Source organism: Neomonachus schauinslandi, chromosome 13 (assembly GCF_002201575.2).
Source record: "Neomonachus schauinslandi chromosome 13, ASM220157v2, whole genome shotgun sequence".
NCBI classification, from domain to species: Eukaryota; Metazoa; Chordata; class Mammalia; order Carnivora; family Phocidae; genus Neomonachus; species Neomonachus schauinslandi.
In genome coordinates, this window is record NC_058415.1 from 73652905 (window position 1) to 73680482 (window position 27578).

Below are 27578 nucleotides of genomic sequence, written 5' to 3' on the forward strand. Positions count from 1 at the left end.
GAGCAGCTGTGTGTTGGGTGGGAAAAGGGTAAAGAAGGAGGGCCTGAGCACTGGGACAACCTCAGAATTGCCTCCTTGCCTGAGAACTAAACCCTGGCGCAGCCCTACGTACCCCACTGGACCACCATCCTTAGAAGGGAGTTATGTAACCATGTTTTGTTAGGCAGGCAGACCCCTTGGGGTCCCAAGCCCAACCTCCCCCACCCCCACCCCCACCATACACACTTCAAGAGTCTTAGCAACTTATTCCTTCTGGTCCCTTACAAAAAGCTCCCCGAGAGAAATTCTGGTAAGTATGATTTCTCCAGGCCCATGGAGTTCCAGGAGGGCTCTAGCAACCTTAGCAACTTGGCCTGGTGGCCATCCAGCCGGCCCACTGGTCGTCCACCTGTGCTCAGCTCCACCAGGTCCTGGCAGCCTCGGAGGTGACTGTGAACATCTTTGCCAAGGGCTGGGCCACAGCCTTTCTGCTAAGGTTGCTGACCTCCAGGGAGAGAGAAGAGGGAAGACCAGGCAGAGCTCAGGCCCCAGCTCCTTGCTTTTCAGGCAGAAAGAGTCCTGCTTGATTAATTTGTCCTGACTGAGTAGCATGCTTTTTTTTTTTTTTTTTAAATGCCTTTCCTTTCTTTGTTCTTTCTGAGAATGCTCCGCCTTCTGCTGTACATGGGGGAAGCCTTTCCCCAGGCTGCTCCCAGCCTTAACTCAGATGCCTCTCTGGGGAAAGAGGGGTTTGCAAGGGAACTCCCCAGAGTCCCATGCCGCCCCTTCTCAACCCTGTTCAACGGTGTTTGCTGATACCCTGGAATGGGGGACCCTTCACACATCTCAAGGAATGCAAAGTTCGTCCCAAATTTGCAAACCATAAATGGGATGCCCCGAACATGAAATGCTTGTTGGGAAAGGCAGAGGTATTGGAAGAAGATGGATTCCAAGAACAACAGAGAGGCAGCTGGGCCACTACCTGCGTGTGGCCTCTGGCAGCTTCTTCCTCAGTGGTCCTGATCAGGCATGGGTCAGGTGGCTCTTTCTGGCTCTTTGAACTTTGGGATTATCCTGAAAGCTTCCCATGGAAGATTATCATGGAGGGCCTGGGGTCATGCGGTCTCCATGAGGGAACCCTGCCCTGCAGATTCCCCCAGGCCTGGATTGCTGTGAACTCTGCTGCTTGTAGCGGCTGGGTCCGTTGGGGAAGTCACAGGCTTTCCCTGCTGTCCCCGGGGTACCTGTGGGTTGCTGTCCGGGTTGGGGGGGCTCCAGCTGGGGCAGTGTGGACACAATGAGGCAGGCAGTGTCTGGCCTGAACCCCTTCTCTGGGAGCTCTGTTGCCTTTCTCCAGCTCCCTCTAAGGTGCCCGCGGTTAGGGACGGGGCTGCCCTGGGTCGGCCCGTGTGAGCTCCCCTTCTCTCTATAGAATTAAGACCCAGCTTCCTTCCACTCACCACTCACCACACCCTTCTTTCTTATCAGAACTCTGCCTACTTGCTTCAGGATCTATTCCTGGAGGGAACCTACCTTTCTTCTGCCTTGGATAACTTTTACTAGACTCCCTGCCACGGGGAGTGCTGAGATGCTTCTAATCTAGAATAACTCACAGGTAATCCCGCCTGGGGCCACTGAGGTTCTGAGCCAGTAGGGACAAATAGGTGCATCTTATTTTGGTTATTCAATCAAATACACATAACAAATGCCTCCTCTGTGCCAGACACTAGGTTAGATCCTTTGGGGTCACAGAGATGGATGGGACCTGTCCTATGGAACTCTCCTTTCATTGGACAGAGGTGACTGGGAATGGCGATCCACGCTTTAAAGGCTGTGCCTGTTGCGTCCTCAGAGCCGTCCGGTGGGGTCTGGGCCACACATTCGTCATCTCCACTCTGTGACCCTCCACTGAGCCCCCACCACACGCACAGCACTGGCCTGGGCCACGGGAAGGCTCTGAGGAGATTAGGCTTCCGACAGCCATCAGGTAGGCGAGGGGCGCAGGGCATCAGGGACTGCTCCGTTCTTGGGGTACTCCCTGGACTCCACGGTGGGAATGCACGGATGGATCTGCCACGTTCTTTCCTTGCGAGATCGCAGTCCAGGGGCGGAGACAGATCTGCCAACGGATTGCTCAAAAACGATACGGCAAGTGATACGGGAGGTGTAAACTCTTACCACTTTGTGACCTCAGGTGGGGCACCGAGCCTTGCTGAGACTCAGTTTTTTCATCAGTAAAGTGGATGGATTAACAGGGTTCTCGTGATGAGTAAGCTCATGTCATGTGCACACAAGAAGAACTCTGTGAACTAGCTGCTTTTGTTACCATTTTAAAGCTATGTTTATTTAGGACGATTCTTCTAGTGGCCTTGCTTATTGAAGCTGAATGCTGCTACCCTGAGCGCATGGGATGATCGCTCCATGTCACTGCCTGGTAACTGCCTGCTGTGTTCCGGGGTGCAGGCAGGGAAACTGAGGCCTCCTGGGCCTGCTCTGGCTCTGAGACTTCTCCCAGATGTGACGCCTTGTCATCTCCACTGGTCAGCTAGAGGCGGGGCCCCGGTGATGCCAGGGTCTGTCTGAGCACCTTAGGAAGGAACAGGGGCAGGTCCTGGAGACAGGCAGCCCTGGCCTGAGTAGACAGCGAGCTAATTCCAGTTCTGTCTGGTTCCACAGAAACTCCACCCTTATGGCTCTCTCCAGCAGGAGATGGGGCCGGCCAACTCAACCAATGCTACCCAGGATAGAAGCTTTACCTCATCAGGACAGACTCTGATTGGCTGAGCAATCCCAAGGGCGGGACTCTGCTTCTGGCAACTTAACCCTTTCTTGGGCATCCCCTACCACACAGTAACCTCACCTCAACTGGACCCAAAACGGAGGACCAAGATGGTGGGCCTAGGGTCATCCGAAGGGAGTGGCCCGACGGGTGTGTGTGGACTGGCATCAGAAGGACCACAGTGGTATGAGAGGCCCTATGGGCACGTCCCAAATGGAGAAGACTCAGATTTTTCCCTACAAGAAAGAAGGAGGAGAAATAGCATCTGGGCTTCCCGTGGTTCCAGGGCCCGCCTTGGGGGCATAGGAGAGGTTGGCAGAGGTCAGCCATGACGGAGAACAATGTCATCAGCCTCCGCTGCCAGAAGACATCTCCACGCAATCACTTCTTCATCTATTCTCATTCATGCATTCCTTCATCCAGCAGATATTTGGGGGGCATCTACTTTATGCGAGGCTCTAGGCTAGGGGGGATGGAATGTATCGGCCAGTGACCAGGCTGATGTCCCAGCGCAGCAGGGAAACCGGCTCGGCCCGCTGCCTAGCGCTACACGGTGTCTGTGGGCCAGGACTCAGCCCGCAGGGTTAACTCTCAGAGGCGGAGCAGCCGCGTCTGCACAGACAGCAAGGGGCACTTTGATTTCATTTGATTCCCTTACAAAATGACATTAAGGGGAATGTGAGGCCCGGGAGAATTGCCTGTCTGGGAAGGCAGCAAGCTTGACTCTCCAGGACCTGGTCACCAGATAGGTGAGGACGACAGGAGCTCTGGCCACAGGGACATGGAGAATCCGAACACAACACCGAGCCCCGGGGGCAGGGCTTTCCTCCCAGCTTGTCCCCGACCGGCCGCCGACCTGAGTGGCGCTCCCGTTGGGGTCCTAGGCCCGGCCGGCTGCCGGGGGAGCGGACATCAGCTCCTGGAGGGCCTGGGCCCATCTGGCCGGGGACTGTGGTGAGCCACAGCGCCATCGGCGCTCTGCCTCTCAAATCGATGAAACAATTCACTGGGCTCCACGGGCTTGAGAAGATGAAATATGACCGGGTGGCTGGAGCTCTTCAGCGTCCCAGTCCGTCCCCACCGTCCGGGATGATGGACACGCTATGGAAACTGCGTCTGAGAGTCATAATCACGGGAAACACGGCTGGGCCCCACCCTCCACGTAAATCATGCTAAGAAGCTTACACAATGGTCTCTTTCCTGATGGTCCAATTGTCTTGGTTTGGTGTCTGGGGCCCGGGAGCCGGGAGGACGGGAGCACACCATTTATTGTTGAAAAGGCCATCTGTGCGATTTGAATACGAAGTGATCCTTTAAGTTCCCCTCACACCCTTGGATCCCGTGCTTTCTTAGTTTGCAGGCGCTGGGTCTTTTTGAAACTCTGTCTCTCCTGTAAGTAGCCTTGCCGGGTCTCTGCTGGCCTGGCCTTTTGACCCTTTGGGAGCTGGGACCTGCTGGAAATAATGTTGACATTTCTTTAAGTATGTCTTGTTTGTTTGTTTTAATCCTTTATTTAAAATTTTTTCATCAGTTCAGGCACCAAATCCCTCATTTCTCACACACAGCCCCAAGTGGGGGTCTGCAGAGTGAGGGCGGAGGCTGTCTGTGGGAGGGTGCTTCACAGGGACAGCAGGGCCTTCTGGGATGGCAGCCGTGGTCCCTAGGCATTATTCTCTCCCCAGGCCTTCAGCAGCCTCACTGTACGCATGAAAGGGACTGAGACTCAGAGAAGTTAAATGACTTATCCAAGGTCACACAGCAGGCAAGAGGCCAAGCTAGTCTTCAAGCCAAAGACTTTCAACCTAAGCCACTGCTCTTCCCAGATGCCGAGGTTTGCCTTTTGGGGGTGGAAGCAGAGAAATCAATCATCTCCTTCTGGAAGAGGCAGGAGGATGATATCGTGCATGTGGAAGCTGTGGACCTTTTAGCTCTAGAAGAGATGCTTTAGGACGAATGAATGAGATGTCTTATTCTCCACATAGTGGAGAGTAAGCTTCCAGAGTTCATATGTCTGAGGGGTGGCCCAGAAAAGCTCAAGAGCTTCACACCAGATTTGATATGGAGGGCAAGAGAGAGTTCCTGAAGATAGGCTCTCAGGGGGCACTGGGACGGTCGGCTGATGCCCCTTTCTCTTTCGCGTCTGGCATTCAAGAGGATCAGCAGACACAGTATTGGGTGCCCAGCAGCAATGGAACTGTGGCCAAAGGCAGAAAGGGACAGCTACAGGTTTAGGACCTGAGTCTTGGAAGCAGGCCTTTGACCTGAGCCCTGTCAAAGGTGGGGAGAGAGTCTGCTCTGCATTCTGGGCCCAGATTTTGCTAATTGACTAGTACCAAATCTCAACCCCAAGTAACTGGGAATCAGCTGGACTGGATTTCAGATATTCCCCCCAGGAAGCAGACTCTTTTCCCTAAAAGGCTCAAGTGTTTTCCAGTCTTTCCAGCCTTCTCCTCTCCCCTGCTTGCTGCCCACCTGGCTCTGGACAGACTGCCCACTCCGCCATCTTGCTCTTCTCCTCCACCATGGTGCTCTTCCTGCTTTAGCTCTTAATGAAGACAGCACGACCTGACCCTCCATCCTGTCTTGACCTTATCTTCCCTCAAGCCTTTCTCCAAACAGGACCACCATCCTGCAGTTGTTCCCAGATACTTGGTTTAAGGGTAGAACAATAACACAAGGTGGTCCGGTGAGCGCCTACACTGTGACCTCTGTGGTCTCTTTAACCCTCACTCCAGCCCTCATGAGGTTCCTTATCCCCATTACACATCTACTTTCCTTACACCCAACTGGTAGACAAAGACGCCGAGTCTTAGAGAAGTTAAGAAACTTGCCCAAGGTCACACAGCTGGGGTGGCAAGGATTGGACCCTGGCAGCCCAGCTCCAGAGCACCTGCCTTGGATCGCTCTGTATTACTGCTTTCTGGCAATCACAGACCATCCAAGCTGCTTCAGACCACGTGGGAGGCTGTTGTCAGAGTAAAGCCCAGGTCTCTGCTTGGCTCTCAAGGCTCTCCCTGGGTGCGCTATACTCCTGCCGCGTGGCTACAGTCCGGCCGCACTGGATTATTTCAACCCTTCTCCAAACTCACTGTGCACATTCATGTTTTGGCTGTTCCACCTGCAGTTGCCTGCCCTCCTTTGCTGTCCCTGCAGTCCTCAACCTTTAAGGCTTGGCCCCTCTCCTGAGACACCGCTCTCGGACGTGTGTCAAAGGTGCACCAGAAGTCAGTGCTTCCTTCTCTGTGTTCCCGTGGTATTTTGTAGCACAGTGTGTTAAGCAGATATGTCTCATCTGCAAGACTATGAGCTCCTTGGGAGCCAGTGGTGGTCATATCTTATCTATTTCTTTTTCTGTTACTGCCCCATCCTTAGTACGACATGCTCAGGAGATGTTGTAGAATAGAATTGGGTCCTGTGGTTCAAGCCTCTCGTGTTCTAGAATTTAAATGAGGAAACTGAGTCTCAAAGGTCACTCAAGGGAAGTGACCTGGCCACAGTCATGGGACAAGTTAGTGGCTGAGTCAAATCTCCTGTCTTGGCTGAGAGCTTTCTCTGTTGCGCCTCCATCTGGTGAGACCAGAGCCTGGATCCCCACCTGGTTTATTAAACAATCTGGCCAGGCTCATTTCAGGGTCTTGGATACTACCATATTCTGTGCTGACTCCTGGCATCCTCAGAGGCAAAGGACAAACTGACCAGAGCTGCTCCCATGGCTCTTTTCCCCAGGTTTGTGGCCTCCCCTCTCACTGAACCCCTTGCCCTCAGAGAAAACCAGAGTAGGATTCTGAAAATCTTGGTTCCAATCCTGATGGTGCCCGTAACTCACTGTGTGACTTGGGGCAAATTACTTTCTCTCTCTGATCATCTGTTTCTTTACCAAGAAAAATGAGGCAGTTGAGCCTAAATGGGCTCCAGGAGTCATCCTCAAAGCCTCAGGACTCTAACAGCAGGTTAAAGGAAGAAAGAAAACAGACGTTTTGGTCTTCACATTGAAACAAGAGTATGCGCGGTGGATATATGCAAATGCTGTACGTGGTTAATATTCATCATGGACTCGTGACACGTAAGGTATACTTAACGGATCTTGTACGGGAAGGGATCCCCGTCATAGGTACACAAGTTATAAGCACATTGCTGCCTCCTCCCCACCCAAAGGTGCCTCCTTCCAGGCTGGCCCCTGGGAAGCCAGTACAAAGAGCTTTCCAGCCCCAAATCCTCCCCTCTTCCTTCTTCCTTTCTACTCACCAAACTCTTTTGTTTGAACTTCACATATATATGTTCTTTAACCTTTCCCATGACTGGGTCGACTCTTTCAAGTGGAATTTGTGGTGATCAATACGCAGTGCCTTTCGTTTCTCGTGTGGTCAGAAATCTCCTTCAGACTCTTCCCCAGAAGTCACCACTGACTTTTTTTTCATTGACTTTAATGTATATCTTCTTTCACTCAAACACTACTCCAGGTAAATTTCCTAAGACAGTGTCTTTCAAATGTGAGCAGCTCTCTGTGATAGCTTTTGGCTGTTTTTCCTTGTGGAAGAACATTCAGGGTTAAGTAAGTAGGCTAGCCTGAGGAGCTGACCACCATTTATAACAGAGTTTTCAGTGGGGGAATGCATTCTGAGACCCATAATCAGCTCTCAGACGGACTCTGGGAACACAACTCAACACATACCCAAAAGCCGATGAATACAGTGTTTATTTTATGAATGACTAGAATTTTGATGGGACCATTGAACCTTTGAATGTGGAACTGAAAATCCTTCCTCCTCCCACACCAATACCAGTTGATGAACAAGCTGATTTATAGAAACCAAGACCAAGAGAGGGGCAAGAACCTGGCCAGGGCTAAGCAGTTGGTGCTAGGACTGGAAGTAGGCCCCAGACCTCTAGCTTCTAGGCCAGTGTTCCTCTTTGGGGACTTTTGAAGAGTCGGCCAGGTTGGGGGTGGTGGGCGGGTGGGGCACAGATGTCCTAGAGATGCCCTCCTTGTCTCACTCAGCTGGAAAAGTAAGTCACCACCAAAAGTAACCACTTTGGGCTGTCATGGAACTAGTGAGAAATGGCCTGGCTACTGGCGTGGGGAGAGGTTGTCTAGTGGGCTGGCCCGTCTATAAATTCCTGGTGTGTTCCTGCTGGAGCGGAATGAATGGGCAGCTGTTTTACCTGGGGCTCTGAGCATGGCAGGACTGGTGGGGATGCTCCCTGTGCTCTGTTCTAAAAAGAGTGGTGGGAATGGAGCTGAGGGGAAGAGGAGGGGGGTCCTTGGGGAGCTGGGTGGGGCACCTCGCCCCCTTCCTCTTCCTGCCAGGCCCTCTGTGAGGAAGGGCCAGAGGTTCAGAGGAGTTAGATCTGGGAGGGTCCCGGAGCCATCAGCCCTCACACCCCGTCCACACACAGGAGAGGAGGCCCCACAGGCCCCAAGAGGGGAGAGGACTGGCCAGCAGTGGCTGAGCCCAGGGTAAAGGCCCCAGCTCGTAGGCTCTTTTCCTCCCGCTGTTTCAGCAGGGCAGCTGCGGGCCTCGGGAGGCTTTCTCTCACTGCCTCTGGGCGTGCACAGGGCCTGGGAACTCCTGGGGCCGGATGTGGTTGCTTCCTGAGAGTCGCCCAGCAGGCGAGGAGCACCGGCTAGTCTGCCCCCAAGCCCTGACCTCTGCCGGTGGGCCTTCCAGCACCACGCCCTCCGTTTGCTGGTGTCCCCACCCTTGCTAACTTGTTCTTCTGTTGCCTCCTGGCCTGTCTGCAGGGACGGCGGACGAGGGCCTACAGGACAGAGGGCCTACTAGCTCAGGACCTTTCTCCACCCTCCCTTAGGAACAAGGAGACCTAGCTAAGGTTCAAACCCCAGCTCTGCTTCTCGGTAGCTGTGCAGGTAGTGGTGGGTCACCTAGCATCTGTCAAATGAGATGAGGACCCCTATCTCACTGGATTCTTGGGAACATCCGAGGGGTTGGATTGTGCGAAGTCCCTGGCGTGTAGTAGGTACTCAGTCATGGGAGCTGTCACCACCAGATCAAGCATGGGCACAGGCTTGACTTTCTGCAACCCCCCTCCATGGGGCTTCTACCAATGGAGATATGACAGTTGTTGGTTTGTTTTTTAAAGGCAGTTGACTTTTGTCGTGTTGTTTCAAAAAGTGATTGGTGTTTAATATGAAGAAAACATTTAATACAGTTGAACCAGAAGAAGGAAATGAAATTTGCTTTTAATCCCAACACCCAGAGATAACCACTTTTAACATTTCGGGGGTGTATCCTGTCAGGCATTTGTTTATATACACATATATCTACTTGCAAATTGGGGCTACTGGTGCACACAACTTTCTAACTTGTTTTTTTTCCATTCAGCAATGTGTAGTGTATCCATGTTTCCATGTCAATAAATATTCTACAGCATCATTTTTAGCACTTGGGGATTATTTCATTGTGTAAGTGAAATAGTTTTATCTAAATAGTCTCCAATAGGGGCGCCTGGGTGGCTCAGTCGTTAAGCGTCTGCCTTTGTTCTGCTCGGGTCATGATCCCGGGGTCCTGGGATTGAGCCCCGCATCGGGCTCCCTGCTCGGCGGGAAGCCTGCTTCTCCCTCTCCCACTCCCCCTGCTTGTGTTCCCTCTCTCGCTGTGTCTCTCTGTGTCACATAAATAAATAAAATCTTTAAAAAAAAAAATCCTTAGAGGCATATCTTAGTATCCCCAGCATTATCCAATGTACATGTTTGATCCTCTACAAACATTTGTTGAATGAATATTTTGTTAGAATAAGTTCCAGGTAGTAGACTTTCCAAGCCAGAAGGTATATTTTTGTAAAAAAGGTTCTTGGTATCTATTGCTAAATGACTCCCTGGAATGGCTGTACTGATTTATGATCAATACTTTAAAGATTTTATTTATTTGAGAGAGAGAGAGAGAACACAAGCAGAGGAAGGGGCAGTGGGAGAGGGAGAGAGAGAGAGAGAGAATCTCAAGCAGACTCTGTGCTGAGTGCGGAGCCTGATGTGGGGCTTGATCTCAAGACCCTGAGATCATGACCTGAGCTGAAACCAAGAGTCAGACACTTAACCAACTGAGCTACCCAGGCACCCCAGGACTTTCCCTTTTTAGCACAGAAAGTCCTGCTTGCTGAGAAACCCCTTAGTCCCAAGCAAACTGAGAGTCTGGGTGAGAGAATGCCCATTTCCCCACACCCTCACCAACACCACATTGTTACACTTTGACGGGGGTTAATTTCTTTGATTACTAGAGATGTTGAATATTTATTTATATGCCTTTAGTCACTTATGTTGCCTCTTTTGTGAGTCATTTTGCACATTTTTTTAAATTGGGCTGCTTATAGTTTAACTATTAGTTGACAAGAGCTCTCTGTATAATAAGGATGTTTGTGTTTTATTTATTATTCTTTGAAACTATAGATGTTTCAGATCGACAGGTAGTCTGTCATGTCTATAAATTGTTTTGGTAGTAGTTTTTTGAGATATTATTCATATGTCATATAATTCATTCATTAGTGTGGGTTTTTTTGGTGTATTTCACAGAGACTTGTGCAACAATCACCACCATCAATATTAGACTCTCCAAAAGAAACCATACCCTATAGCTGTCATCCCCCATCTCCTCCAACCCAAGGCAACCACTGAGACACTTTCTTGTCTCTATAGATTTGCCTATTCTGGACAGTTTGTATCAATGGAATCCTATAATATATGGTGTTTGGTGGCCAGCTTCTTTCACTTTGCATCATGTTTTCAGGGTTCATCCATATGGTAGCACATAACAGTACTTCATTTCTCTCTATGGCTGAATAATATTTCATGGATGGATGGATCCATGGATATACCGCATTTTATTTATCCAGTCATCCATCGATGAACATTTGAGTTGTTCCTACCTTTTAGCTACTATGAATAATGCTGCCATAAATGCTTGTGTGCAGGTTTTTGTGTGGACATATGTATTCACTTCTCTTGAATATATACCTCGCTGTAAAATCCCCGGGTCAAATGGCAACTCTATGTGTAACTTTTGGAGGACTCGCTAGACTGTTTTCAAGAGGGGCTGCGTGGTTTCACATCCCCACCATCAGTGTATTAGGGTTCCACTTTCTCTGCATCCTCTCGGATAACACTTGTTATTTTCCCATTTTAAAAATGATAGCCATCCTAGTGGGTTTGAAGTTGTAGCTCACTGTGGTTTTGAATTGCATTTTTCTGATGACTAATATATCTATAAATTTTTAAGTTTTTTTTTTTTTTTGGCCTTTGGGGTTGTGGTATTCACCACAGGATTATATAATATTCACCCCCCTCGAACTGTTTGGTTTATTTTTCAAATTTTACCCTCCCCATTAACTGTCTATTCCTACAGCAGGTTTGTTATAGCTTTATGGTAAGTGGTAATCAATGCACACATCCCAAGGCTGCCCTCCCAGTATTCCGCAAAATTTCCTCTGAAATTCTACACCTTCATTCTAGTCTGCCAGAGTTTTACCCTTACCTTTTCCATAAACATATTTTTTTTTTTAAGATTTTATTTATTTATCTGACAGAAAGAGACACAGCGAGAACAGGAACACAAGCAGGGGGAGTGGGAGGGAGAAGCAGGCTTCCTGCCGAGCAGGGAGCCCGATGCGGGGCTCGATCCCAGGACCCCGGGATCATGACCTGAGCCGAAGGCAGACGCTTAACGACTGAGCCACCCAGGCGCCCCCATAAACATATGTCCATATCAGGCATGACACCAGATCTAGAATAGTTTGTCCTCACCTCCTACTGCTCATAGCGAATGAGTCAGCTAGCCCATACTTCTCTTTGCTTTCCTCCGTGCCTCCCAGGGATGGTTGAAATCATCTGGAGTTTTAGTTTGTGATTATTATCATTTTTAGACATTCGTCCTGTTATGTTTTAAGAGTCATTTATTTAAATTGCATTTAATTCCTCGATTATGTTACCAGTGGTTAGGTATATACATGTTTCTGGCTTCCTTGCTTGCCCGTCTCTCAGACACCACACCATCTCATTCTTGACTCCTTGACTTGGATTCATTTTTTTTCTCTGGAGAGCTTTCTTGAGTAATTTTTCCAGAAAGGGTCTGTGGGTGGCATAGTTTCTTAGTCTTTCTAAGTCTGAAAATATTTGCCCTCACATTTGAGTCACCTTTTCCGAAGTAGAGAATTCTAGGCTAACAGTCCTTCTCCAGAAACTTGAGAGTGATGCTTTGTCATCCCAACATTAATGTTGTAGGAAGCACCGTACTCAGCTGATTCTCTAAAGTTTCTTTATGGAAACAAGCAGGATTTCTCTTTCTGGTCTTGGAATTTAGAAACATCACCAGATCATTTCTAAGCTGTTTGTTCTCCATTGGTAGTGTTTCCTGGTACCAACCAGGTAAGCTCTTTCAGCTTATACTCGTTCAGGCAAACAGGTGAATGGTGGTGCCCATTCTCTAAGGCAGGAACAGTAAAGAGGGAACAGTTTGGGTGATGGAGGATTAGTTAGTGGGTTCTCATGGAAACAAGAACCTTTAGAGCAGGACTTCTTAAACCGCCTGTGGTGAAGGGCCTTCTGCTTTTATAAAACTCTCACTACATGTGATTTCCCATGCTGGTTTGCTAATGCCAGAACCAACCTTGTACCCAATTCACATTCAGTAAGACCAGTCCGCTGGGCTTGGGCTTGGGTATCATGGCAATGTCAAATGGCTACAAAAGTTTCCAAACACTTGATTTTGCTGCTCATAGCACTGCAAGCCAGTAACAAGAAGTGTGTGGATCAGTACCATTCTGCAGACCACGCTGAGCAACACTGACCTCGTCAAAGCCCGGTGCCCATTTTAGAAACAGGGAAGCTGAGGCCCAGAGAGGAGATTGGCCTTGCCCTAGATCTCACAGGAGACAGCAGCAAAATCAGCATTTCAGTCCGGTCTTTCCTCCGCTGACCCTCTGCTGTGGTGGCCTGGGCCCAAAGCCAGCAGGTCAAGCAGCACGTAGACTCAGGAGGCGCTATACCTAGCAGTCAAGGTCACGGGGCTGGCCTCCAGGTATCTGAGCTGGCGGCTCTGTGCTGAATGCCAGCTGGGAACTCGGGAAGTCAGGGCCCAGCCTGACCCTGGAGCTAGCACAGGCACAGTGGGTTGGGGATTGCTCCCTGAAGCCTGAAATCCTAGGCCGGCATGTGGCTGGTTGGACTGCAGCCAGGAAGGGAGACGGTCTTGGCCCTTGGCCACCCTGTACATTGGCAGCTACCTGAGGTCAGGCTGATGCCACCGAGGCACAGCAGTGGGTGCCCAGGTTGGAGGCAGGAGCCAGCCAGGGACAGTTCACAGGGACATTTGGTCTCCTGGCTTTTGCCGCACATGGGCCTCTCCTCATTGTGGTTGGGAGATCTAGCTCCCGGGAGCAGATTGTGAATCGGCCTTGCCGCCTGAAGTTGTTGAGGGTAGGGGAAGGTGGCAAGAGGAGAAGGGCTTAGGGAACAGGAGCTGGGGGCAGAGCGTACAGGGGAAGAGCATAGGCCTTGGGGCCATTGTTTCTGCCACATGACCTTTCTGTACCTTAGTTTCCCCCTCTGCAAGATGGACCTGTCGCTCAATAAATGTGAACGGCTATCAGCTGGGAGGACATGCCAGGCACCGTGTTAGGCCCTGCTCGTCTGTTAGAACGTCAGCAGATACTTTCACATTTGACTCTTCACATCAGCCCTCTCCAGGTGAATTCTGTCCTTTTCAGAGGATAGCCCCAGCAATGCCAACCCAACAACAATGATGCTGCTACTTACTTGTTACACACTTACCGTGTGCTGGGTACTCCACATGCACCACCTCATTTGGTCCTCCACAGGGCCCAGTGAGGCACATGGTAATAGCCCCATCTTACAGATGAGGCAGCTGAGACTCAGAGACATTAAAATGGCTTCCCAAGGTAACTCACACTCTGATTTTTTTTTGGACTCCAAAGCCTGTGTTCTTTCTAAATTCCACTGACTGAACTCATTCCTTTAGTGAGAGAGCCTGGAGGGGCCTGGGACTGGCCACTGAAAGGGGGCTGGGAGCAGGGCTGGGTCCACTGGATACCCTTCTCTGGCCTCGCTTTAGGGATAGAAGACAGGCCAGTCAGGAGGAAGGGACTCACCTGGGTCCTGCAGACTATAGGCCAGATCCTCCCATGGATTTGAACTTGAGGATACCTGCTGTGACCTGTCCCACCTCACCGCCTGTAGCTCATGCCCCAAGAACAAAGCTAGTAATACCAGGAAGAGCCAGGTACGTGCCCTTAGCAAGCAGTGGGAGAGCAGGTCCCCTACCCTGGCATTAGGGTCACGGAGGCCAGAACACGGCAGGACAGTCCCTGCCTGCAGCGTCCACGCCATGATCAGCTATGCTGACTCTCCAGGTCAGATCTTGGGGGCAGGCTACTTCCCTGTCTGCCTGTGACCATAGTTCTGAGCACGGGCTCCAGCGCATGTAGAGATTCGGTGTTTATTGAAATAACAAATGTGTCTTGGCTTACTCTTCTGTGGGGAGGGCCTTTCTGAACGGAGTCCATAGACCTCTAAATCAGGGATGTGAGACCCAATGAGTAAAGGCCCAGAAATTCCTAAGTGGGTTAGCAGATTTAAAGCTTGGGCTGGGGTGGGTGTGTACAGATAATTCTGCAGTCTCCTAAGGCAGCCCAGGCTCATCATACTCTTCTGTAGCAGATTGGGGCAGGAGCAGGGCTCTGGAGAAGGTCAGGCCAACATACCCTGGCCCAGGCTTTTGCTGCCCTGCCACTCAAGCACAGACTTGGCTCTTTTATTCTCCAGGGAGAATGTTCCAGGGAGAATGTTCCAGGGAGAATTAAAGCCCGAGCCGCTGCTGGTGGGGACTGCAGTGGTCTTAGTCTGTTACATGCCCTGGAATTCCTGGGACCACACCTCTCCCTGGCTTGTGCCCAGTTTCTGCCCTAGCAGCATCACTCTCCTCCCCACCCCGGAACAAAATCCCAGTGTACTTTGGATCGGAAGGCAGGATGGGGAAACTTATTAAGTAACCTTTGGCAAGGACCCTCCTTTCCTTGAGGAGGGCGTTGCCAGCACGCAGCGTCCCTCAGGTAGAGTCTGCCGGAGGAAGGAGGGTGGGTGGGTTTCCGTGTGTGCACGGCTCATGATGGGATCTTGGGAGCCCAAGCCCGGGTACAGCAGCTTCATGCAGTGGAGGCAGTAAGGGAGAATGGTGGACACGTTGCCGTGGTGCCGCTGCAGGGGAACGGCCCGTCCAGTTGCCCGGGCTGCCTCCTGAGGCTGCCGAATCTCCCTAGGGGCCTCTCTGGAGCCTTGGGCTTTGGCTGGGGGTGCTGCCCGCCAGAAACGGGAGGTACATATACACTGGCTTCCTGCTGACCCTCGCTGGCCCCAGCCCTGGGAGCCGCTGCCGGCTTGTCTGAACAGTGGGAAGTTTGCTTGCGTGATTGGGCCATATAGCCAGCCAGCTTCTCAGGCTAGCCGGGGGTGGGGTGGGGGCTCGTCTGTTGCATGGGCTGCCCTGTGCGGCGGTGCAGGGCACAGTGGAGAGTGGACTGGGTTTGACCCATAGCTCTGCGCTTACCAGCATGTGGCCTTGAGCATGTTTCATCATCTCTCTGCCTCTGTTTACTCATTTGTAAAGTGGGGACATTAGACATCATATCTGATAGGGCTGTGAAGGTTTAACGAGACAATAACAGGGAAGTGCTTTGACCAGTGCTGACACATAGGAAGTGTCAAATAAATGTTTGTTAAGTGAATTATGTGGATCCGTAAATGGGGCCTAGGCCTTGAATGCTCAGGTGCCCATCCCTGTGGCCGGAGAGCCACCTAGATCTCATTGTTCTCTGGACCCCAGTTCGCCCTGTGCTGAACAGCACCATCATTTATGTAGGTCTGAAGAGCACTGGGGTGCAGTGGAAGGAGCACGACGCTGGGAGGAGCAATCCTTGGTCCCGGCCCTACCACTCAGTTGCTCTGTTTCCTGCGGGCCTCAGTTTCACTGTCTGTAAATGGGAAACAGCAGTGAAAGATCTCCAAGAGCCCTTCTGGCTTAGATAGCCCGAGTGTCTGTGACTCCCCGTTCTGCCCCAGGCTCTACACTGGGAGGCCCATCTGCTTCGCTGATTTGTGTCTGGAGCTATGGAGAGAGAGGCAGAGGGCAGTGGCTGTGTGGGTTCCAAGTTGATCCAAGTGCTCTCCTGACCTGGTCTGGCAGGCCCCTGGGCCTCAGGGCGCTGAGCTGCTGGGCCCTTTGCTCATTATCCTTGTGGTCCAGAGCACTGATGAATGCATTCTGGATCTGTTCTGGACCCCGCCCCCTGGACTGGCAGAGCTGTTCTTCCCATCGTGGCACAGTGTCCAGTTACAATCTCAGTAGTCTGGCTGTTTGGCTGATGTCTGTCTCCCTCAGGAACTTTGTGAGTGCAGGGCCCAGGTCTGTCCATTCTCTACCGCATCTCGAGGGCCCAGCACGGAACCTGGCATGTAGTTGGTGCTCCAGAACTATTTGTTGATGGAGAGGTGAAGACCCAGCTGAAACCTGGGGGCTCCTCTCATGTCAACTCAGGCTCTCCACCCTAAGCAATCTTATCCCACGCACCAGAAATGCCATCCTGGGAACCAGTCAGCCCCACTGGAAATTGGTCAGCCCCATTAGAACTGGACTCTCTTGAGACTCACCTTCTTGGTTTCCCAAGATAAGGCGGACCCTGCTTCCCAGGAGCCTGCAGGATGACAGTCTTCCAGTCTGGAAGGCTCTTGGGCCCTGCCAGGACTGCCTTGGCGCTGCCCCCAGGAACAAGACAAAGTATTGATCGGAGTTTGTAAGTGACAGCTCAGATGAGGGCTGTTCCAAGTTGACCCTGATATAGGATGTTTTCTTCTACCTGCACGCGAGTGTATGCTTGTACGTGTGAGATGAGACAGGCATGGAGTCAGAGACAGGGGCAGGGAGATGGGCAGCGAGAGGCCTCCAGAGACAGTGAGACTGACACAGGGAGAGTAAGAGGCAGAGGACAGCCCTTCAGCCCAGGGTGGGGTGAGGTGGGAAAGGGGCACGGGGGCTCCTTCTGCCCATAGTTTTTCCTATGTGACATCCCAGGGGGCCCACCACCCCGGTAGTAAGCAGTTTCAGGTTGGAGCTGCTGTCGGATGGGCACCCCTAGCCTGGGCCCCAGGCACAACCCAGGGTGTGTTGTCGATATCAGACAACCAACTGCAACAGCCCCAACATCAGACAGCTTGGCGGTGGCAAAGCAGTTTCCTGGCGGCGGGCCATGCAGGGGTGAGGAGCAGGCACCCTGGAGTTGGCCCCACTGGTCTTCAGTCCTGAAGCTAGCTGTGTGACTTTGGGCAACTTCCAAGCCCATTCTGTACCTGACATTCCCCGTCTGTGAGTAGGGTGGTAATAGCCCCTGCCTCACAACGTGCTGGCGAGGATTAAGCGAATTAACGAAAGCCAAATTCTGAGAGTAACGCCTGGCATGGGATCATTGAATTCTCTGAATCCCACAGTTGGGCAGGTCAAGGGTTGTCAGCCCCATTTTACAGATGAGGAAACCAAGGCTCAGAGGTGGGCGGGGACTTGATCAGGGATACCCAGCCAACCAGTGCTGGAGCTGGAACTGGAACTGGGGGCTCCTGCCTCCCAGTGCAGGGCTCTTTCCTCTGAGCGCCCCCATCCCTCTGTTAGGGATGTCTCTTTCACTTGTGGCCCTAACTCTTGAGCTGTTGTACTGTGCTCCTCCCAGCCATCGCACTGTGGGGGAGGAAGCCCCGCGCTCTCTGTCCATCGGATGCCCCGGAGTTTGACACGCACGAGTGCTAAGCTCCGGCTACACTGGATGGTGCTGTTGTGCGCTGAGCATAGCCGGCCACTGCCCCATCCCAGCTCCCCCATCCCGAGGCGGTGACATTCTCAGAGTCCGCCGCACGTTGGCTGCAGGACCCTGGGTTAAATTGCAGCCGCCCACAGGGATGTGAGCAGCGTGGGGGTGGGGGCGTGCCGGGAAGCCCGCGTGACGGGCTCCATCCTGCCGGGAACGGCAGCCAGTGGCTTTGCACTGCCCCTGCGGGGGGAGCCCTCAGCATGGCTGTGGGGTGCACCCGGCTCGGGGATCCCAGTGCCAGGGGCCGCCACCCTCAGCGATGGCTGCCTCTTCCTCCAGAGCGGCACTTGGGGGGCCTGCCCAGGCCCCGGGGACGGGCACAGGGGAGCCAGGGCCAGTGCGTGCCTGCGTGTGAGTGTGAGCATGTAACCAAGCGGCCGAGAGAACCGGGGCTCCTTGCAGGCTGAAGGACTGGCTGCCGGCAGAGGACGAGGACGCTTCCTGAGACCTCCCGCTCTCCTCCTCCTCCCCGGATGAAAGTGACTTGGGAAATCAGAGTTTTCTTTGATGGAAGAAAGAAAAGCAGAGCATCGGCTGCCGGCTGGACAGGGTGTGTGTTTGGAAAGGAGGAAGAGGAGGAGGAAGAGGAGGAGGAAGAGGAGGAGGGCAAGGAGGAGGAGGAGGAGGAAGAGGAGGAGGGGCGAGTGATGCAAGGGTTTTGAAAACGCTACCTAGATGTGGGAGGTGGAACCTGGTCATTTGGTTCTGCTTTTCCCAGCAGGTATCGCTGCCCTGGGGAACTTGGGTAAGTCCATAAATAGCCCTGCTGACACAAAGAAGCTCTGTCTGGGGCAGGCGGCCGCTTGACACGGGCGGCCGGGCGGCCAGGAGCTGCCACAGCCACGGCCACCCGCCCGCCCACCCGCCCTCCCACGGGAGGAGCCCGGCCGAGACCGAGACCGAGACCGAGACCGGGACCAGGCTGGTGGGCTGGCTGGCAAGAGCAGCAGCCAGGAGTCTCCTGGGTCCCTGCTGGAGTGTGCTGGGTAGGTGCCTTGGTGACAGGGTGGGTGTGCGGTAGGCGGGGGTGGGGGCACTTGTCCAGGCCACCCCAGGCCCCTGTCTCCATTGTTTCTTCCCCAGGGCAGCCATTGATAGGCATGTTGCAACTAAATCGTGTGTGTTATGCTCTGAGATAGCTCTGTGTGTGTGTGTGTGTGTGTGTGTGTGTGTGTGTGTGTGTCTGTCTGTCTGTCTGTCTGTCTGTCTTTCTCAGGGTGGGGACCCACAGGGCCCGGGGCATGTAAACCACTATGTGCTGCTCCCCACTTCTAGGCTGGTCAGCTGGTTTTTCTTTCTGGGAGAAAGGAATGTTTGGTGACCACAAGTTGGGACACTGCATGGGGAGGGAGTGTCCAGCTAGCCGTGTTGGTGACCATGTCAGGGACGCTGACTGTACTCCAGCCACCAGGATGGCCCCTCTTGCCTAGTTCGTGTCAGGGAAGGAGATGGTCTGGGGTGGGGGTGGGGTGGGGGGTGGGGAGGCGGGTCTCAGCGGGGGAGGGGGTTGCCTCTGATTCAAGAGACTTCTGCTGAAATGTCTGCAGAAAGCACAAGCGGGGATGCTCTGGCTCCTGAGCCCCTTGAGAAAGGTCCTCCTGCACCTGCTCCCCTGGCTCCAGTTGAGAACTGTAGGCAGGGGGGTAATTGTTAGGGACCTGCTCACCCCACAGAGCTAACCACGGTGAGGGGACAGAGGGCAATCCTTTTATCAACTTGGAAGCCCCACATCTCTATTCTTGTCCTGAGGTGTCTGGGAAGAACCTTTGTGCCCTGGGACCTCAGCGTTGTGGAAGAGCCATGGTCCAGATTGGGAAGGGGCTGTGTCCACACGGCAGGCCTCTGGCCAAGACCAGGATGGAGGACTTCTGCTTCCTGGAGCAGTGAGGACAGGACACATGGGTGCCATTACCTTGCCTCAGCTCTGAATCTGGTACTCCTGGCTTGAGATGCCTGGTGGGGTACAGAGCCCTCACTGAAAACTTTCCACATCCTGCTGCCCTCAGGCCTATGGCTGGGGGCTACTATATGGCTCCTCCCTCGAGGTGGCTGGAGTGGGTATATCTCTTAGAAGGAAGGAGCTGCAGGGCCTGCCCACCGATACCTGTGGATCCCAGCCAGCGCACTGAGGCCATAGTCAGAGTTTCCACCGGGGCCCCTTGAGTCCTCCGTCCCCAGCCAAGGGGCACCTCCCTTCTTCCCCAGCCCTAGCATGAGGCATGCCTTAGCCCACGGCGGGCCCTTCAGGGAGCCAAGTTCCACAACAGGGCTTGCTTCAGGCCCAGCCTGGCATCTGAAGCAGCCAGGGGGATGGTGAAGATGGAGGCAGCTGAGGCGAGGGACCCCCTGTTGGGAAGTCTCCAGGGCCTTGAACCAGAAACGCTTGATGGGGCTGCTGATCCTAGGACTTGGTATCAGTGAGACCACCCCACCCCCCCCAGCGTACTTGCCTTTGCACACATTTCTGCTGCCTGGAAAGCCCATTTCTTCTCTCCAGGTCTTCATCCTGGAGACCCCGAACTTCTACAGCTAGAGCAAATACTCCTGTGGGAACCTGTCTGTCCATTGGTGGTGGCACCCAGGTGGTTACTTCATGTCTTATTTACGTGGGATCTGGGCCTTATTCATCTCTGGGTCCCAAAGGCCTAGCCTGGGACGCAGGGCATGGTGGGAAAGGGCTAGGATGGGCTTTCCTTGAGGACAAGCCCTGATGTCCAAGTCAGCTCTTTTCTGCCCATCTCCTAGCTCTACATGTCAGAGAGTGCTGTTTTGCTCCCATAGGGCCAAGGGGTTGGGGGGTGGGATTTGACAGGAGGTGAAGCAAGGAGAATTTTAGCTTCAGCTTGTCTGAGGTCACGGGGGAGCCTACTTGGATCATGTTGGGCTAGGTGGTGTTCACACCATGACCTGGGCCATCGAGGATGGAAGGGGCAGCCCCGGCTGCTTTGAATGCAATGTGCGTGGTCCTTTGCACAGACTGCAGTGGCTTAGAGCCCAGCTTGGGCCCCCTTGGGATACTGCCAACCATGGAGGTGGATCTGGGATTTTGTGGGGGGGGGTGGTTCTCAGCCAGTGGGCTGCCTGGCTTCCCCAGAAAAGGCACAGTTGAGGAGGGAGTACCTGTGCCCAGCTGGGATCCTGGAGGCCCTTACAGCTTCTTCCCATTTACTTACCCAAGGCCCTGGAGATGGCTGAGTCCATTTGCCTTCTGGACAGATAGGGGACTAAGGCAGGAGAGGAAGGACTTGCCTGAGGCTCAGTAGCCAAGTGGGGACGAGAACCCAGGTCTCCGGTTTCCCAGCCCAAATCTCTCTCTAACTGGATCACACCAGCTGGATGACTCAGAATAAACCTAGCTTTCATCTTGATGTTCCCTCTTTTTTGGACTTCCCAGTGACATGTTCCTTTCTAGAACCCCCCGGCTTACCACCTAGAGCCTATCTCTCCTCTGAAAAACTGTGTGCAGTACAGAAAGCCCTTGCTGGGCCAACAGGCCAGAGACTGAGGCACATTCTAGCTCCTACTCACTGGATGATCTCAGGCAAATATCCTTCCCCGCCCCCCCCCCCCCCCGGCTCAGTTTCCCCTTTGGAGCAACCAGGAACTGGACCAGGTCCCTTGTAGGGATCCAGTTCTTTGATTCTCTGTAGACTCTCTTCCTGGGTTCTGTGAGTCATAGGTCAGGGCGAGGGTCTGGCTCAGGAGGGAAGTAGCCCCTAACCTGTTACTCAGGCATTTTTGGCCAGAGGCCTTCTCCTGTAAGCTGGAGCCCAGGGCAGGGCTGGGAGCTTTGTTGTTGTTTGTGGAACCAGGCCGTTTCCAAGATGTCATTGCTCAGGGAAAACCGTCATTCCTCCCAGGGATAAACAAGGCTGCTTATGGCTCAGCCCGCTAAGCCCAGAGAGGCTGGTGCCACTCACAGCAGGCCAGGCTCAGCCCCAAGGAGCTGCCACCTTCCCCTGCACAGCCAGCTGCATCCAGGCATCTGGGATTGGGGTGGGGGTGGGGCAGGACTGGGGACAGGGGTGCTGGGGCTATGACCCGCTGGGGAGATCAGAGCCTCCAGGCACAGAGGAGAGGGCGGGGTGGGGGGTGTCCCAGGATTCCTTCTTACTCTGGTAATGGGCCTCCGTCACTGCTCCAGATGTGTGGATAGCTGCCAGGTGTGCTCTCTGTTCCAGATGGCCCAGGGCTTGTCCCCTCTCCCTGCCTGCCATGGGCCAGCCTGCTTGCACCTGGCACTGTAGATCAGGCTGCCGCCGAACTGTCAGCGGCTCCCAACTTAGAAAGGCCGGGGGTGTAGTAAGTTATTTTGAACTGGGCATGCTTTTCCCCATGTAGCCAGGGCTCTCTGTGGTGTCCTCAGTTACCTCTTGGTGGGGTTACCCTCGGGCTACTAGAACTCAGGCACTTGGGGCAGGGTGGCGGTGGGGAGAGAAAGCTGGACAGAGCAAATGGCTGTCCACAACCTTGGGACAAAGGCTAGGGGCAGCCAGGGGGAGGGCCATGGAATGGAAGGGGGTGTGGCCGTGCAGCTCCTTAGGTCGGGGGTTGCAAGCAATGCTCATCCTGGACACGGAAACCTGCACTGCTCCGACCTCGATTCATGGTTTAAGAGCATCTCTGAACTTGCCCTCTCTGCCTGCCCCCCTCCCTCCCTTCCTTCCACAGGTGTAAAATACTGGCTGTGTACCACGCACTGGCCAGGTAGTGGAGGTATAGACATAAAGGGCCCGATCTTTAACCCGGGGCTAAAGACGGGCATGTGATGTATGGTAACAGCACAGCTCTGATGGGGAGACTCAGGGAGTGGCAACCCTGGGGAAGCTTCTAACCCAGCCTGGGAGCCTCAGCAACGCTTCCTGCAGGAGGCGAGGCAGAGTCTGGATGCATAGGTGCTTGTCCATCGAAGGAGCAAGTCTCTACCCTGGTCCACCCACCCTTTTGTAGTGTAGACGTGATTCCTGCCCAGCCGTAGAGATCCCCTGTGTGTGTCCAGGCGCTGTTCCTTCTAATCCCAGGGGAGGCTGCCTAGTGTGTGTTGTGTAGGGGTGTGGGCTCTGGACTGGAGCTTTACAGCTGTGCACCCTTGGACAAGACACTGACCGCCCCCCTCGCCTCCGCCTCTTCAGGCAATGGCCCGGCCTCATCGGGTTAGATGAGAGGTTGTGTGCATGCAGGGCTTCGTGGGCAGCCCCTGGGTGCTTCTAGCACCTTACCTCACGGCGGCTGTCAGTGAATGAGGTGATGTGGGCGAAGCGAGGCCCTTGGCATGGGGTCTGACACAGAGTTGGCGTTCCGGAAAGGGGAGCTGGTGCAGCGGCTTTTGGGGGGCGGTGTTGGCATGTGCTTCAGAGATGTGCACCAAGGACGGGGGCTCGTGGTGGAAGGAGGGAAGGGGGGGTGGACCCTGGGACGAGGGCTTTTGTTTGCCTTTTAAGTAAACTTCTCAACTGAAATGCAACAGACTTAGAGAAAGATTAGAACTATACAGCTGATGAGTTTTCACAAAGTGAACAAACTCTCCAGGTCAAGAAATAGAACATTCGAGTACCCCGGAAATAACCCACACTCCCTTTGAGTCATCAGCGCCTTAGAAGTAACCCCTGTCCTGACTCCTCTCATTAATCAGTGTCTCCTGATTTTGAACTTGGTATACCTGGAATCACTGAGCATGTACTCCTTCACGCTGACTTCTCTGGGTCCACAGTTTGATGATGAAACTTGTCAACATTCCTGTATGAAGTGTTACTTTGTTCATTCTCACTACTGTCCTATTTGGCTGTGTGACTATCCTGCAATTTACCCATTCTACTGTTGAACCTTTGGGTTGTTGCCAGCTGGAGGTTATCGTGGAGAGCACTGCTATGAATAGTCTCATGGAGTCTTTGCTGCACCGTATATACTTTTCTGTTGGGTAAATACGTAAGGTTTACAATTGCTGAGTCATAAAGTGGTATATAATTAGCTTTAGTAGATCCTATCATATAATTTTCCCAAGTGCGACACCAGGGCACTCTCTGCGAGCTGTGTATAAGAGCTTCTGTTACCCCACGTCCTCACCAACGTTATTGGTATTAGATACTGCGATAACTAAATGTGGGTTTAATTTGCATTTCCTTGGTGACTAATAAGGTTCAGGACCTTTCCCTATGTTGATTGGCCACCTCTTAGTGAAGCGTCTCTTCCAGCTTCTTCCCTCCCAGCTTTCCCTTTGGTTGTCTGTTTTTTTCTTACTGGTTTGTGCGAGCTTAAGAAATATTCTGGATACGTTTTCACTGTGGAATATACACATTGCAAATATCTCCTCCCACCCTGTGTCTTGCCTTTTCCCTCTTTTGATTCTCTGAAGAATACAAGGTCTTAACGGAGCCCAACCTGTCAGTGTTTTTCGTTAAGGAGAGTGCTTACTGAATCCTGTTTCTTTGCCTGTTACAAAGTTGTGGATATGTTCTGTGTTATCTTCCAGAAGTTCCGTTGTTTTATGTTTCATATTTTGGTCTAAAATCCACTTGAAATAGATTCTTATGTATGGTGGATGTAGAAGTCAAGACTCATTTTCTCAGGGTGGTTATCCAATTAGTTTAAGAAAAAAAACCCATCCTTTCTCACTGTTGGGGATCATCGTCTTTGTCAGAAATCAATGGGCAATACACATGGGGGTGATTTGAATTTGGAAGGATGAGTAGGAGTTTGCCCCGTGGACAAGAGAGGGGAGGGTGTTCTAAGTAGGAAGTACAGTGAGCAGAGGTTTCGAGGTGCCTGAGAGTAGAGTGTGTTTGGGGAACTACAAATGATTTAGACCTGCTGGAGGGAAGGGAAGAGAAACGGCGTGGTGGGGAGATCAGTTAGCAGGGGTAGAACACACAGGGTAAGGAGCTGGGACTATCCCAGAGGGAGAGAAGGGTTTTCAGTGGGAGAGGAATATAATCAGGTTCTTGTGAGGGAGATGAGACGAAGTCCCATGACAGGAGGAGGCAAGAGGATGGTTTTAGAGCAGACTGCAAACCCACATGACCCCAGCCTCAACATCACCCCCTAGCAGAGAGCGTGTCTGCTTCGGGGGGCAGTGGTGGACGTAGCAATGTGCCTGGGGCCTTGGAGGTGACCTTTGGCCACAGGGTGGTGGCTGAGCCCAATGGCCAGATATCCATTCTAGTGTCCTGGAATGGAAGAGCCTCCCCCCTCAGCTCCCGACCCAGTGTCTCCAGCACTGCAGGCCCCGAAAGAAGAATATTTTAGGAACTGGGGCACACAGACAAAGGTTGGGGTCCCTGGAGAGGGGGTGCTTTCTGCTTCTCCTGCCCTCGATGTACCCACAAGGAGACCTGGCCATACCATGGGCCTTGGTTCTTCCAGGCTGGCTGAGATTCAGAGCTGGGCAGACCCCCTCCAGAAGATGTGACCTAGAGAGGGAAGTAATTTGGCCCAGGCCCCACAGGGAGCCAGACTGACCCAGCCTAGGGGAAACTGAGCACAAGCTCAGCTGCCTATCCAGCCTCCGGGGCCTTTGGTACGGGCCTCAGTTTCCTCCCCTGAAATGTACAGATAATAGTGCCCCCATCTTAAGGCTGTTGTCAGAATGTGCCAAGTAGCATCTCCCAGAGTGGGATGCAGGGAAGGGGACTGATGATGTTAACACTGTTGGTAGTAATAAGTATGATTACAGGAACTGGAAATGTTTATCGAGCACCCACTATGTGCCGGCCCCTTTATGTGGATTCTCTCCCAACAATGCTGTGGTATAGGTACTAACTACTTATATCACCATTTACAGATGAGAGAATTGAACCTGGAACAGGGTAAGCAGCCTGCCCAGAGGTAAGGGCACCAGGCAAGAAAGTGGCAGAGGCAGGATTTGAACCTGAGTCTGTGTCTCCAGACCTCAGTTCTTCACCAGCATTCGGCTTCCCTCCACCACCCCTGGCTTTGAAGGCGCTCTCTGTTCTCTGAGCCTTAGATTTGGGGTTGGTCCCTGGTACCTGCCGTGAGAGAGAGCGGGAGCCAAGTGGTGAAGAGGAGGGGCACCCCAGCGGGCTGAGCACCACTGTGCACCAGGCCCTGCCTCCTGCCCTGTGGGGGGTGTCACATTGAGTCAGCCACAGGGTTAGGAAGTGAGATTCAACCCCAGGCCCTCCTGATTCCAAATCCTGGTCTCATGACCACCGTGCTATTTGTGCCCTTCCCTGGGGTCCTCCTAGCTTGGCAGAGCTTTTCTGTTTGATCAACCTGGCATAGGACAGCACAGAGACATCACACGCTTCCGGCTTCTCCGCACATGAAGTGGGCCCTGGAGGGAAACAGGTTGGGAAGGTCACCAGCTGTATGGAATGCTGTACCACCCCACCCTCTCCAGGTGAGTCAGACACCTGCCCCTCACTCTCCACCAGTTTGGGGTATGAGCAGGGCCCCTATGTCTGGAATGGCTCACCGTGCCTCACGGCGCCTGGCCCAGGTGGGTGCTGGGTGAGGTCTTTTGAAGGAAGGGAGGGAGGGGGGTGAGGAAAGGCAGTGAAGGGGCCAGAAAGGAGGTTGTGGGGTAGTAGAAAGAACAGGGCTTTGCAGCCAGGCCGACCATGTGACTCCTCTACTTACTTGCTTGGTGATCCTGCACGTCACTGAACCTCCCTGAGTCCCAGTCCCAGCTTCCTTATTTGCCAACTGGGGCCGGTGGTACCGACCATACGGGGCTGCAGGGGGTGAGCGAGTGTATGGAAAGCAACTATCATGGTGCCTGGTATCTGGGAGACACTCAAGTCATGGTTTCTCTCTTCCTCTCTCCCCCCCCATCATTATCACTGTTCTCTGTTTCCATCATCTCTGGCTCCACCTTCCCTATATCTCTGCAGCATCACACAAACACGGCTCTCGGGGTGAAGTCCAAATTCCTGAACATACCCATGCTTCTGCTCGCGGAACCACCTGCACTTCCTTGAAGGTTCCATGCTGTCTCTGGCTTTGGCCTGGGTCCTCTCCCATCCCTGTCCCCATGACCTCCTCCAAGAGCCATCCCCTTCTTTCCTGCTGCCTCTGTAGCCCCCTAGGGAAGGGGGAGTGTAATGGGTGGGTAGGAGAGTGACATGGGCCTCTCACCTGGTTCTCTGCCCCATAGGCCAGCACCTTCAGGGAAGGGAAGGTGTCTTGCCACTGTTTGCCCTGCACAGGCCCTGGCACGTGGCTGGGGCTCTGTCGGTATTTGCTGAGTAACTCTGGGGGTTGGCGGGGGAAGTAAGTGAGCCAGGGACACAATCCTGATGAGCCAAAGCAGGGCCTGCCCAGAGCCATGAGAGCAGGGCAGGCCGGACATTGGCAGGAGAGCAGAGAGCCCTCTAGCCAGGGCATCCCAGGGAGCGTTTAACTGGGCTCTGGGGGATGGGCAGGAGATGGACTTAAGAGGTAGAGACAATAGGGAAGTGAGACAGTGCGTGGATCAGGCAGAGAAAGGGGGTGCCAGGGGGAAGGGGAATGGTGGCGGAGCCCGCAGGGGCTGGTTCTGAGCAGAGAGCCCAGAGGTGGGGCAGGAGAGGCCCCTGGGGCCTGGCATTCTCCTTCTGACGGAGGCTCTGGTCCCTATGGGGACAGGAAGCAGCTGGGACAGCCCTGCTCTCCACTTTCATGCTTTCAGAAGAGAAGGGAGCTGAGGTATGGAAGGGGTCTTGGGTTTGGGGGGCTCCCAATCCAGGTCCCCCCCACACACACACATTGAAGCAGTGGCATCTGGGTCCCGAGAAGAGGGGCTTAGCCAGATGGTGATGGGGGAGCTTGGTCCTGGAAACTCTCACTTTGGGAGGTGCCTTCCCTGCCCGGTGAGAAGCTGGGCATCCAGTAAGCTCCAAAGGCCTGAGGACATGTCCTTCTGGCTTACCCAGGTGGCGGTGCCAAGAGTAGGGAAGCCTCAAAGACGGGTGTCTTCACTTCTCCTTCCTTAAGGATTCTCCTT

At 53.2% G+C, this 27578-nt stretch overlaps 1 protein-coding gene across 6 annotated transcripts in view; it reads left to right on the plus strand.

Annotated features, from left to right (window-relative positions):
- Positions 1–27578, plus strand: part of RGS3 (regulator of G protein signaling 3) — a 113037-nt gene that overhangs the window by 62952 nt on the left and 22507 nt on the right. For 2 of the 6 annotated variants that reach the window (XM_021691743.1, XM_021691744.1), the window contains one exon: positions 2656–2763. The exons of 3 other annotated variants lie outside the window; for them this stretch is intronic. In XM_021691743.1, coding sequence (XP_021547418.1) covers positions 2656–2763 — 108 coding nt within the window. Of the gene's footprint in view, positions 1–2655; positions 2764–18618; positions 18625–27578 lie in introns of those variants that run through there. One more of the 6 variants, XM_021691739.1, reaches the window with a different exon arrangement.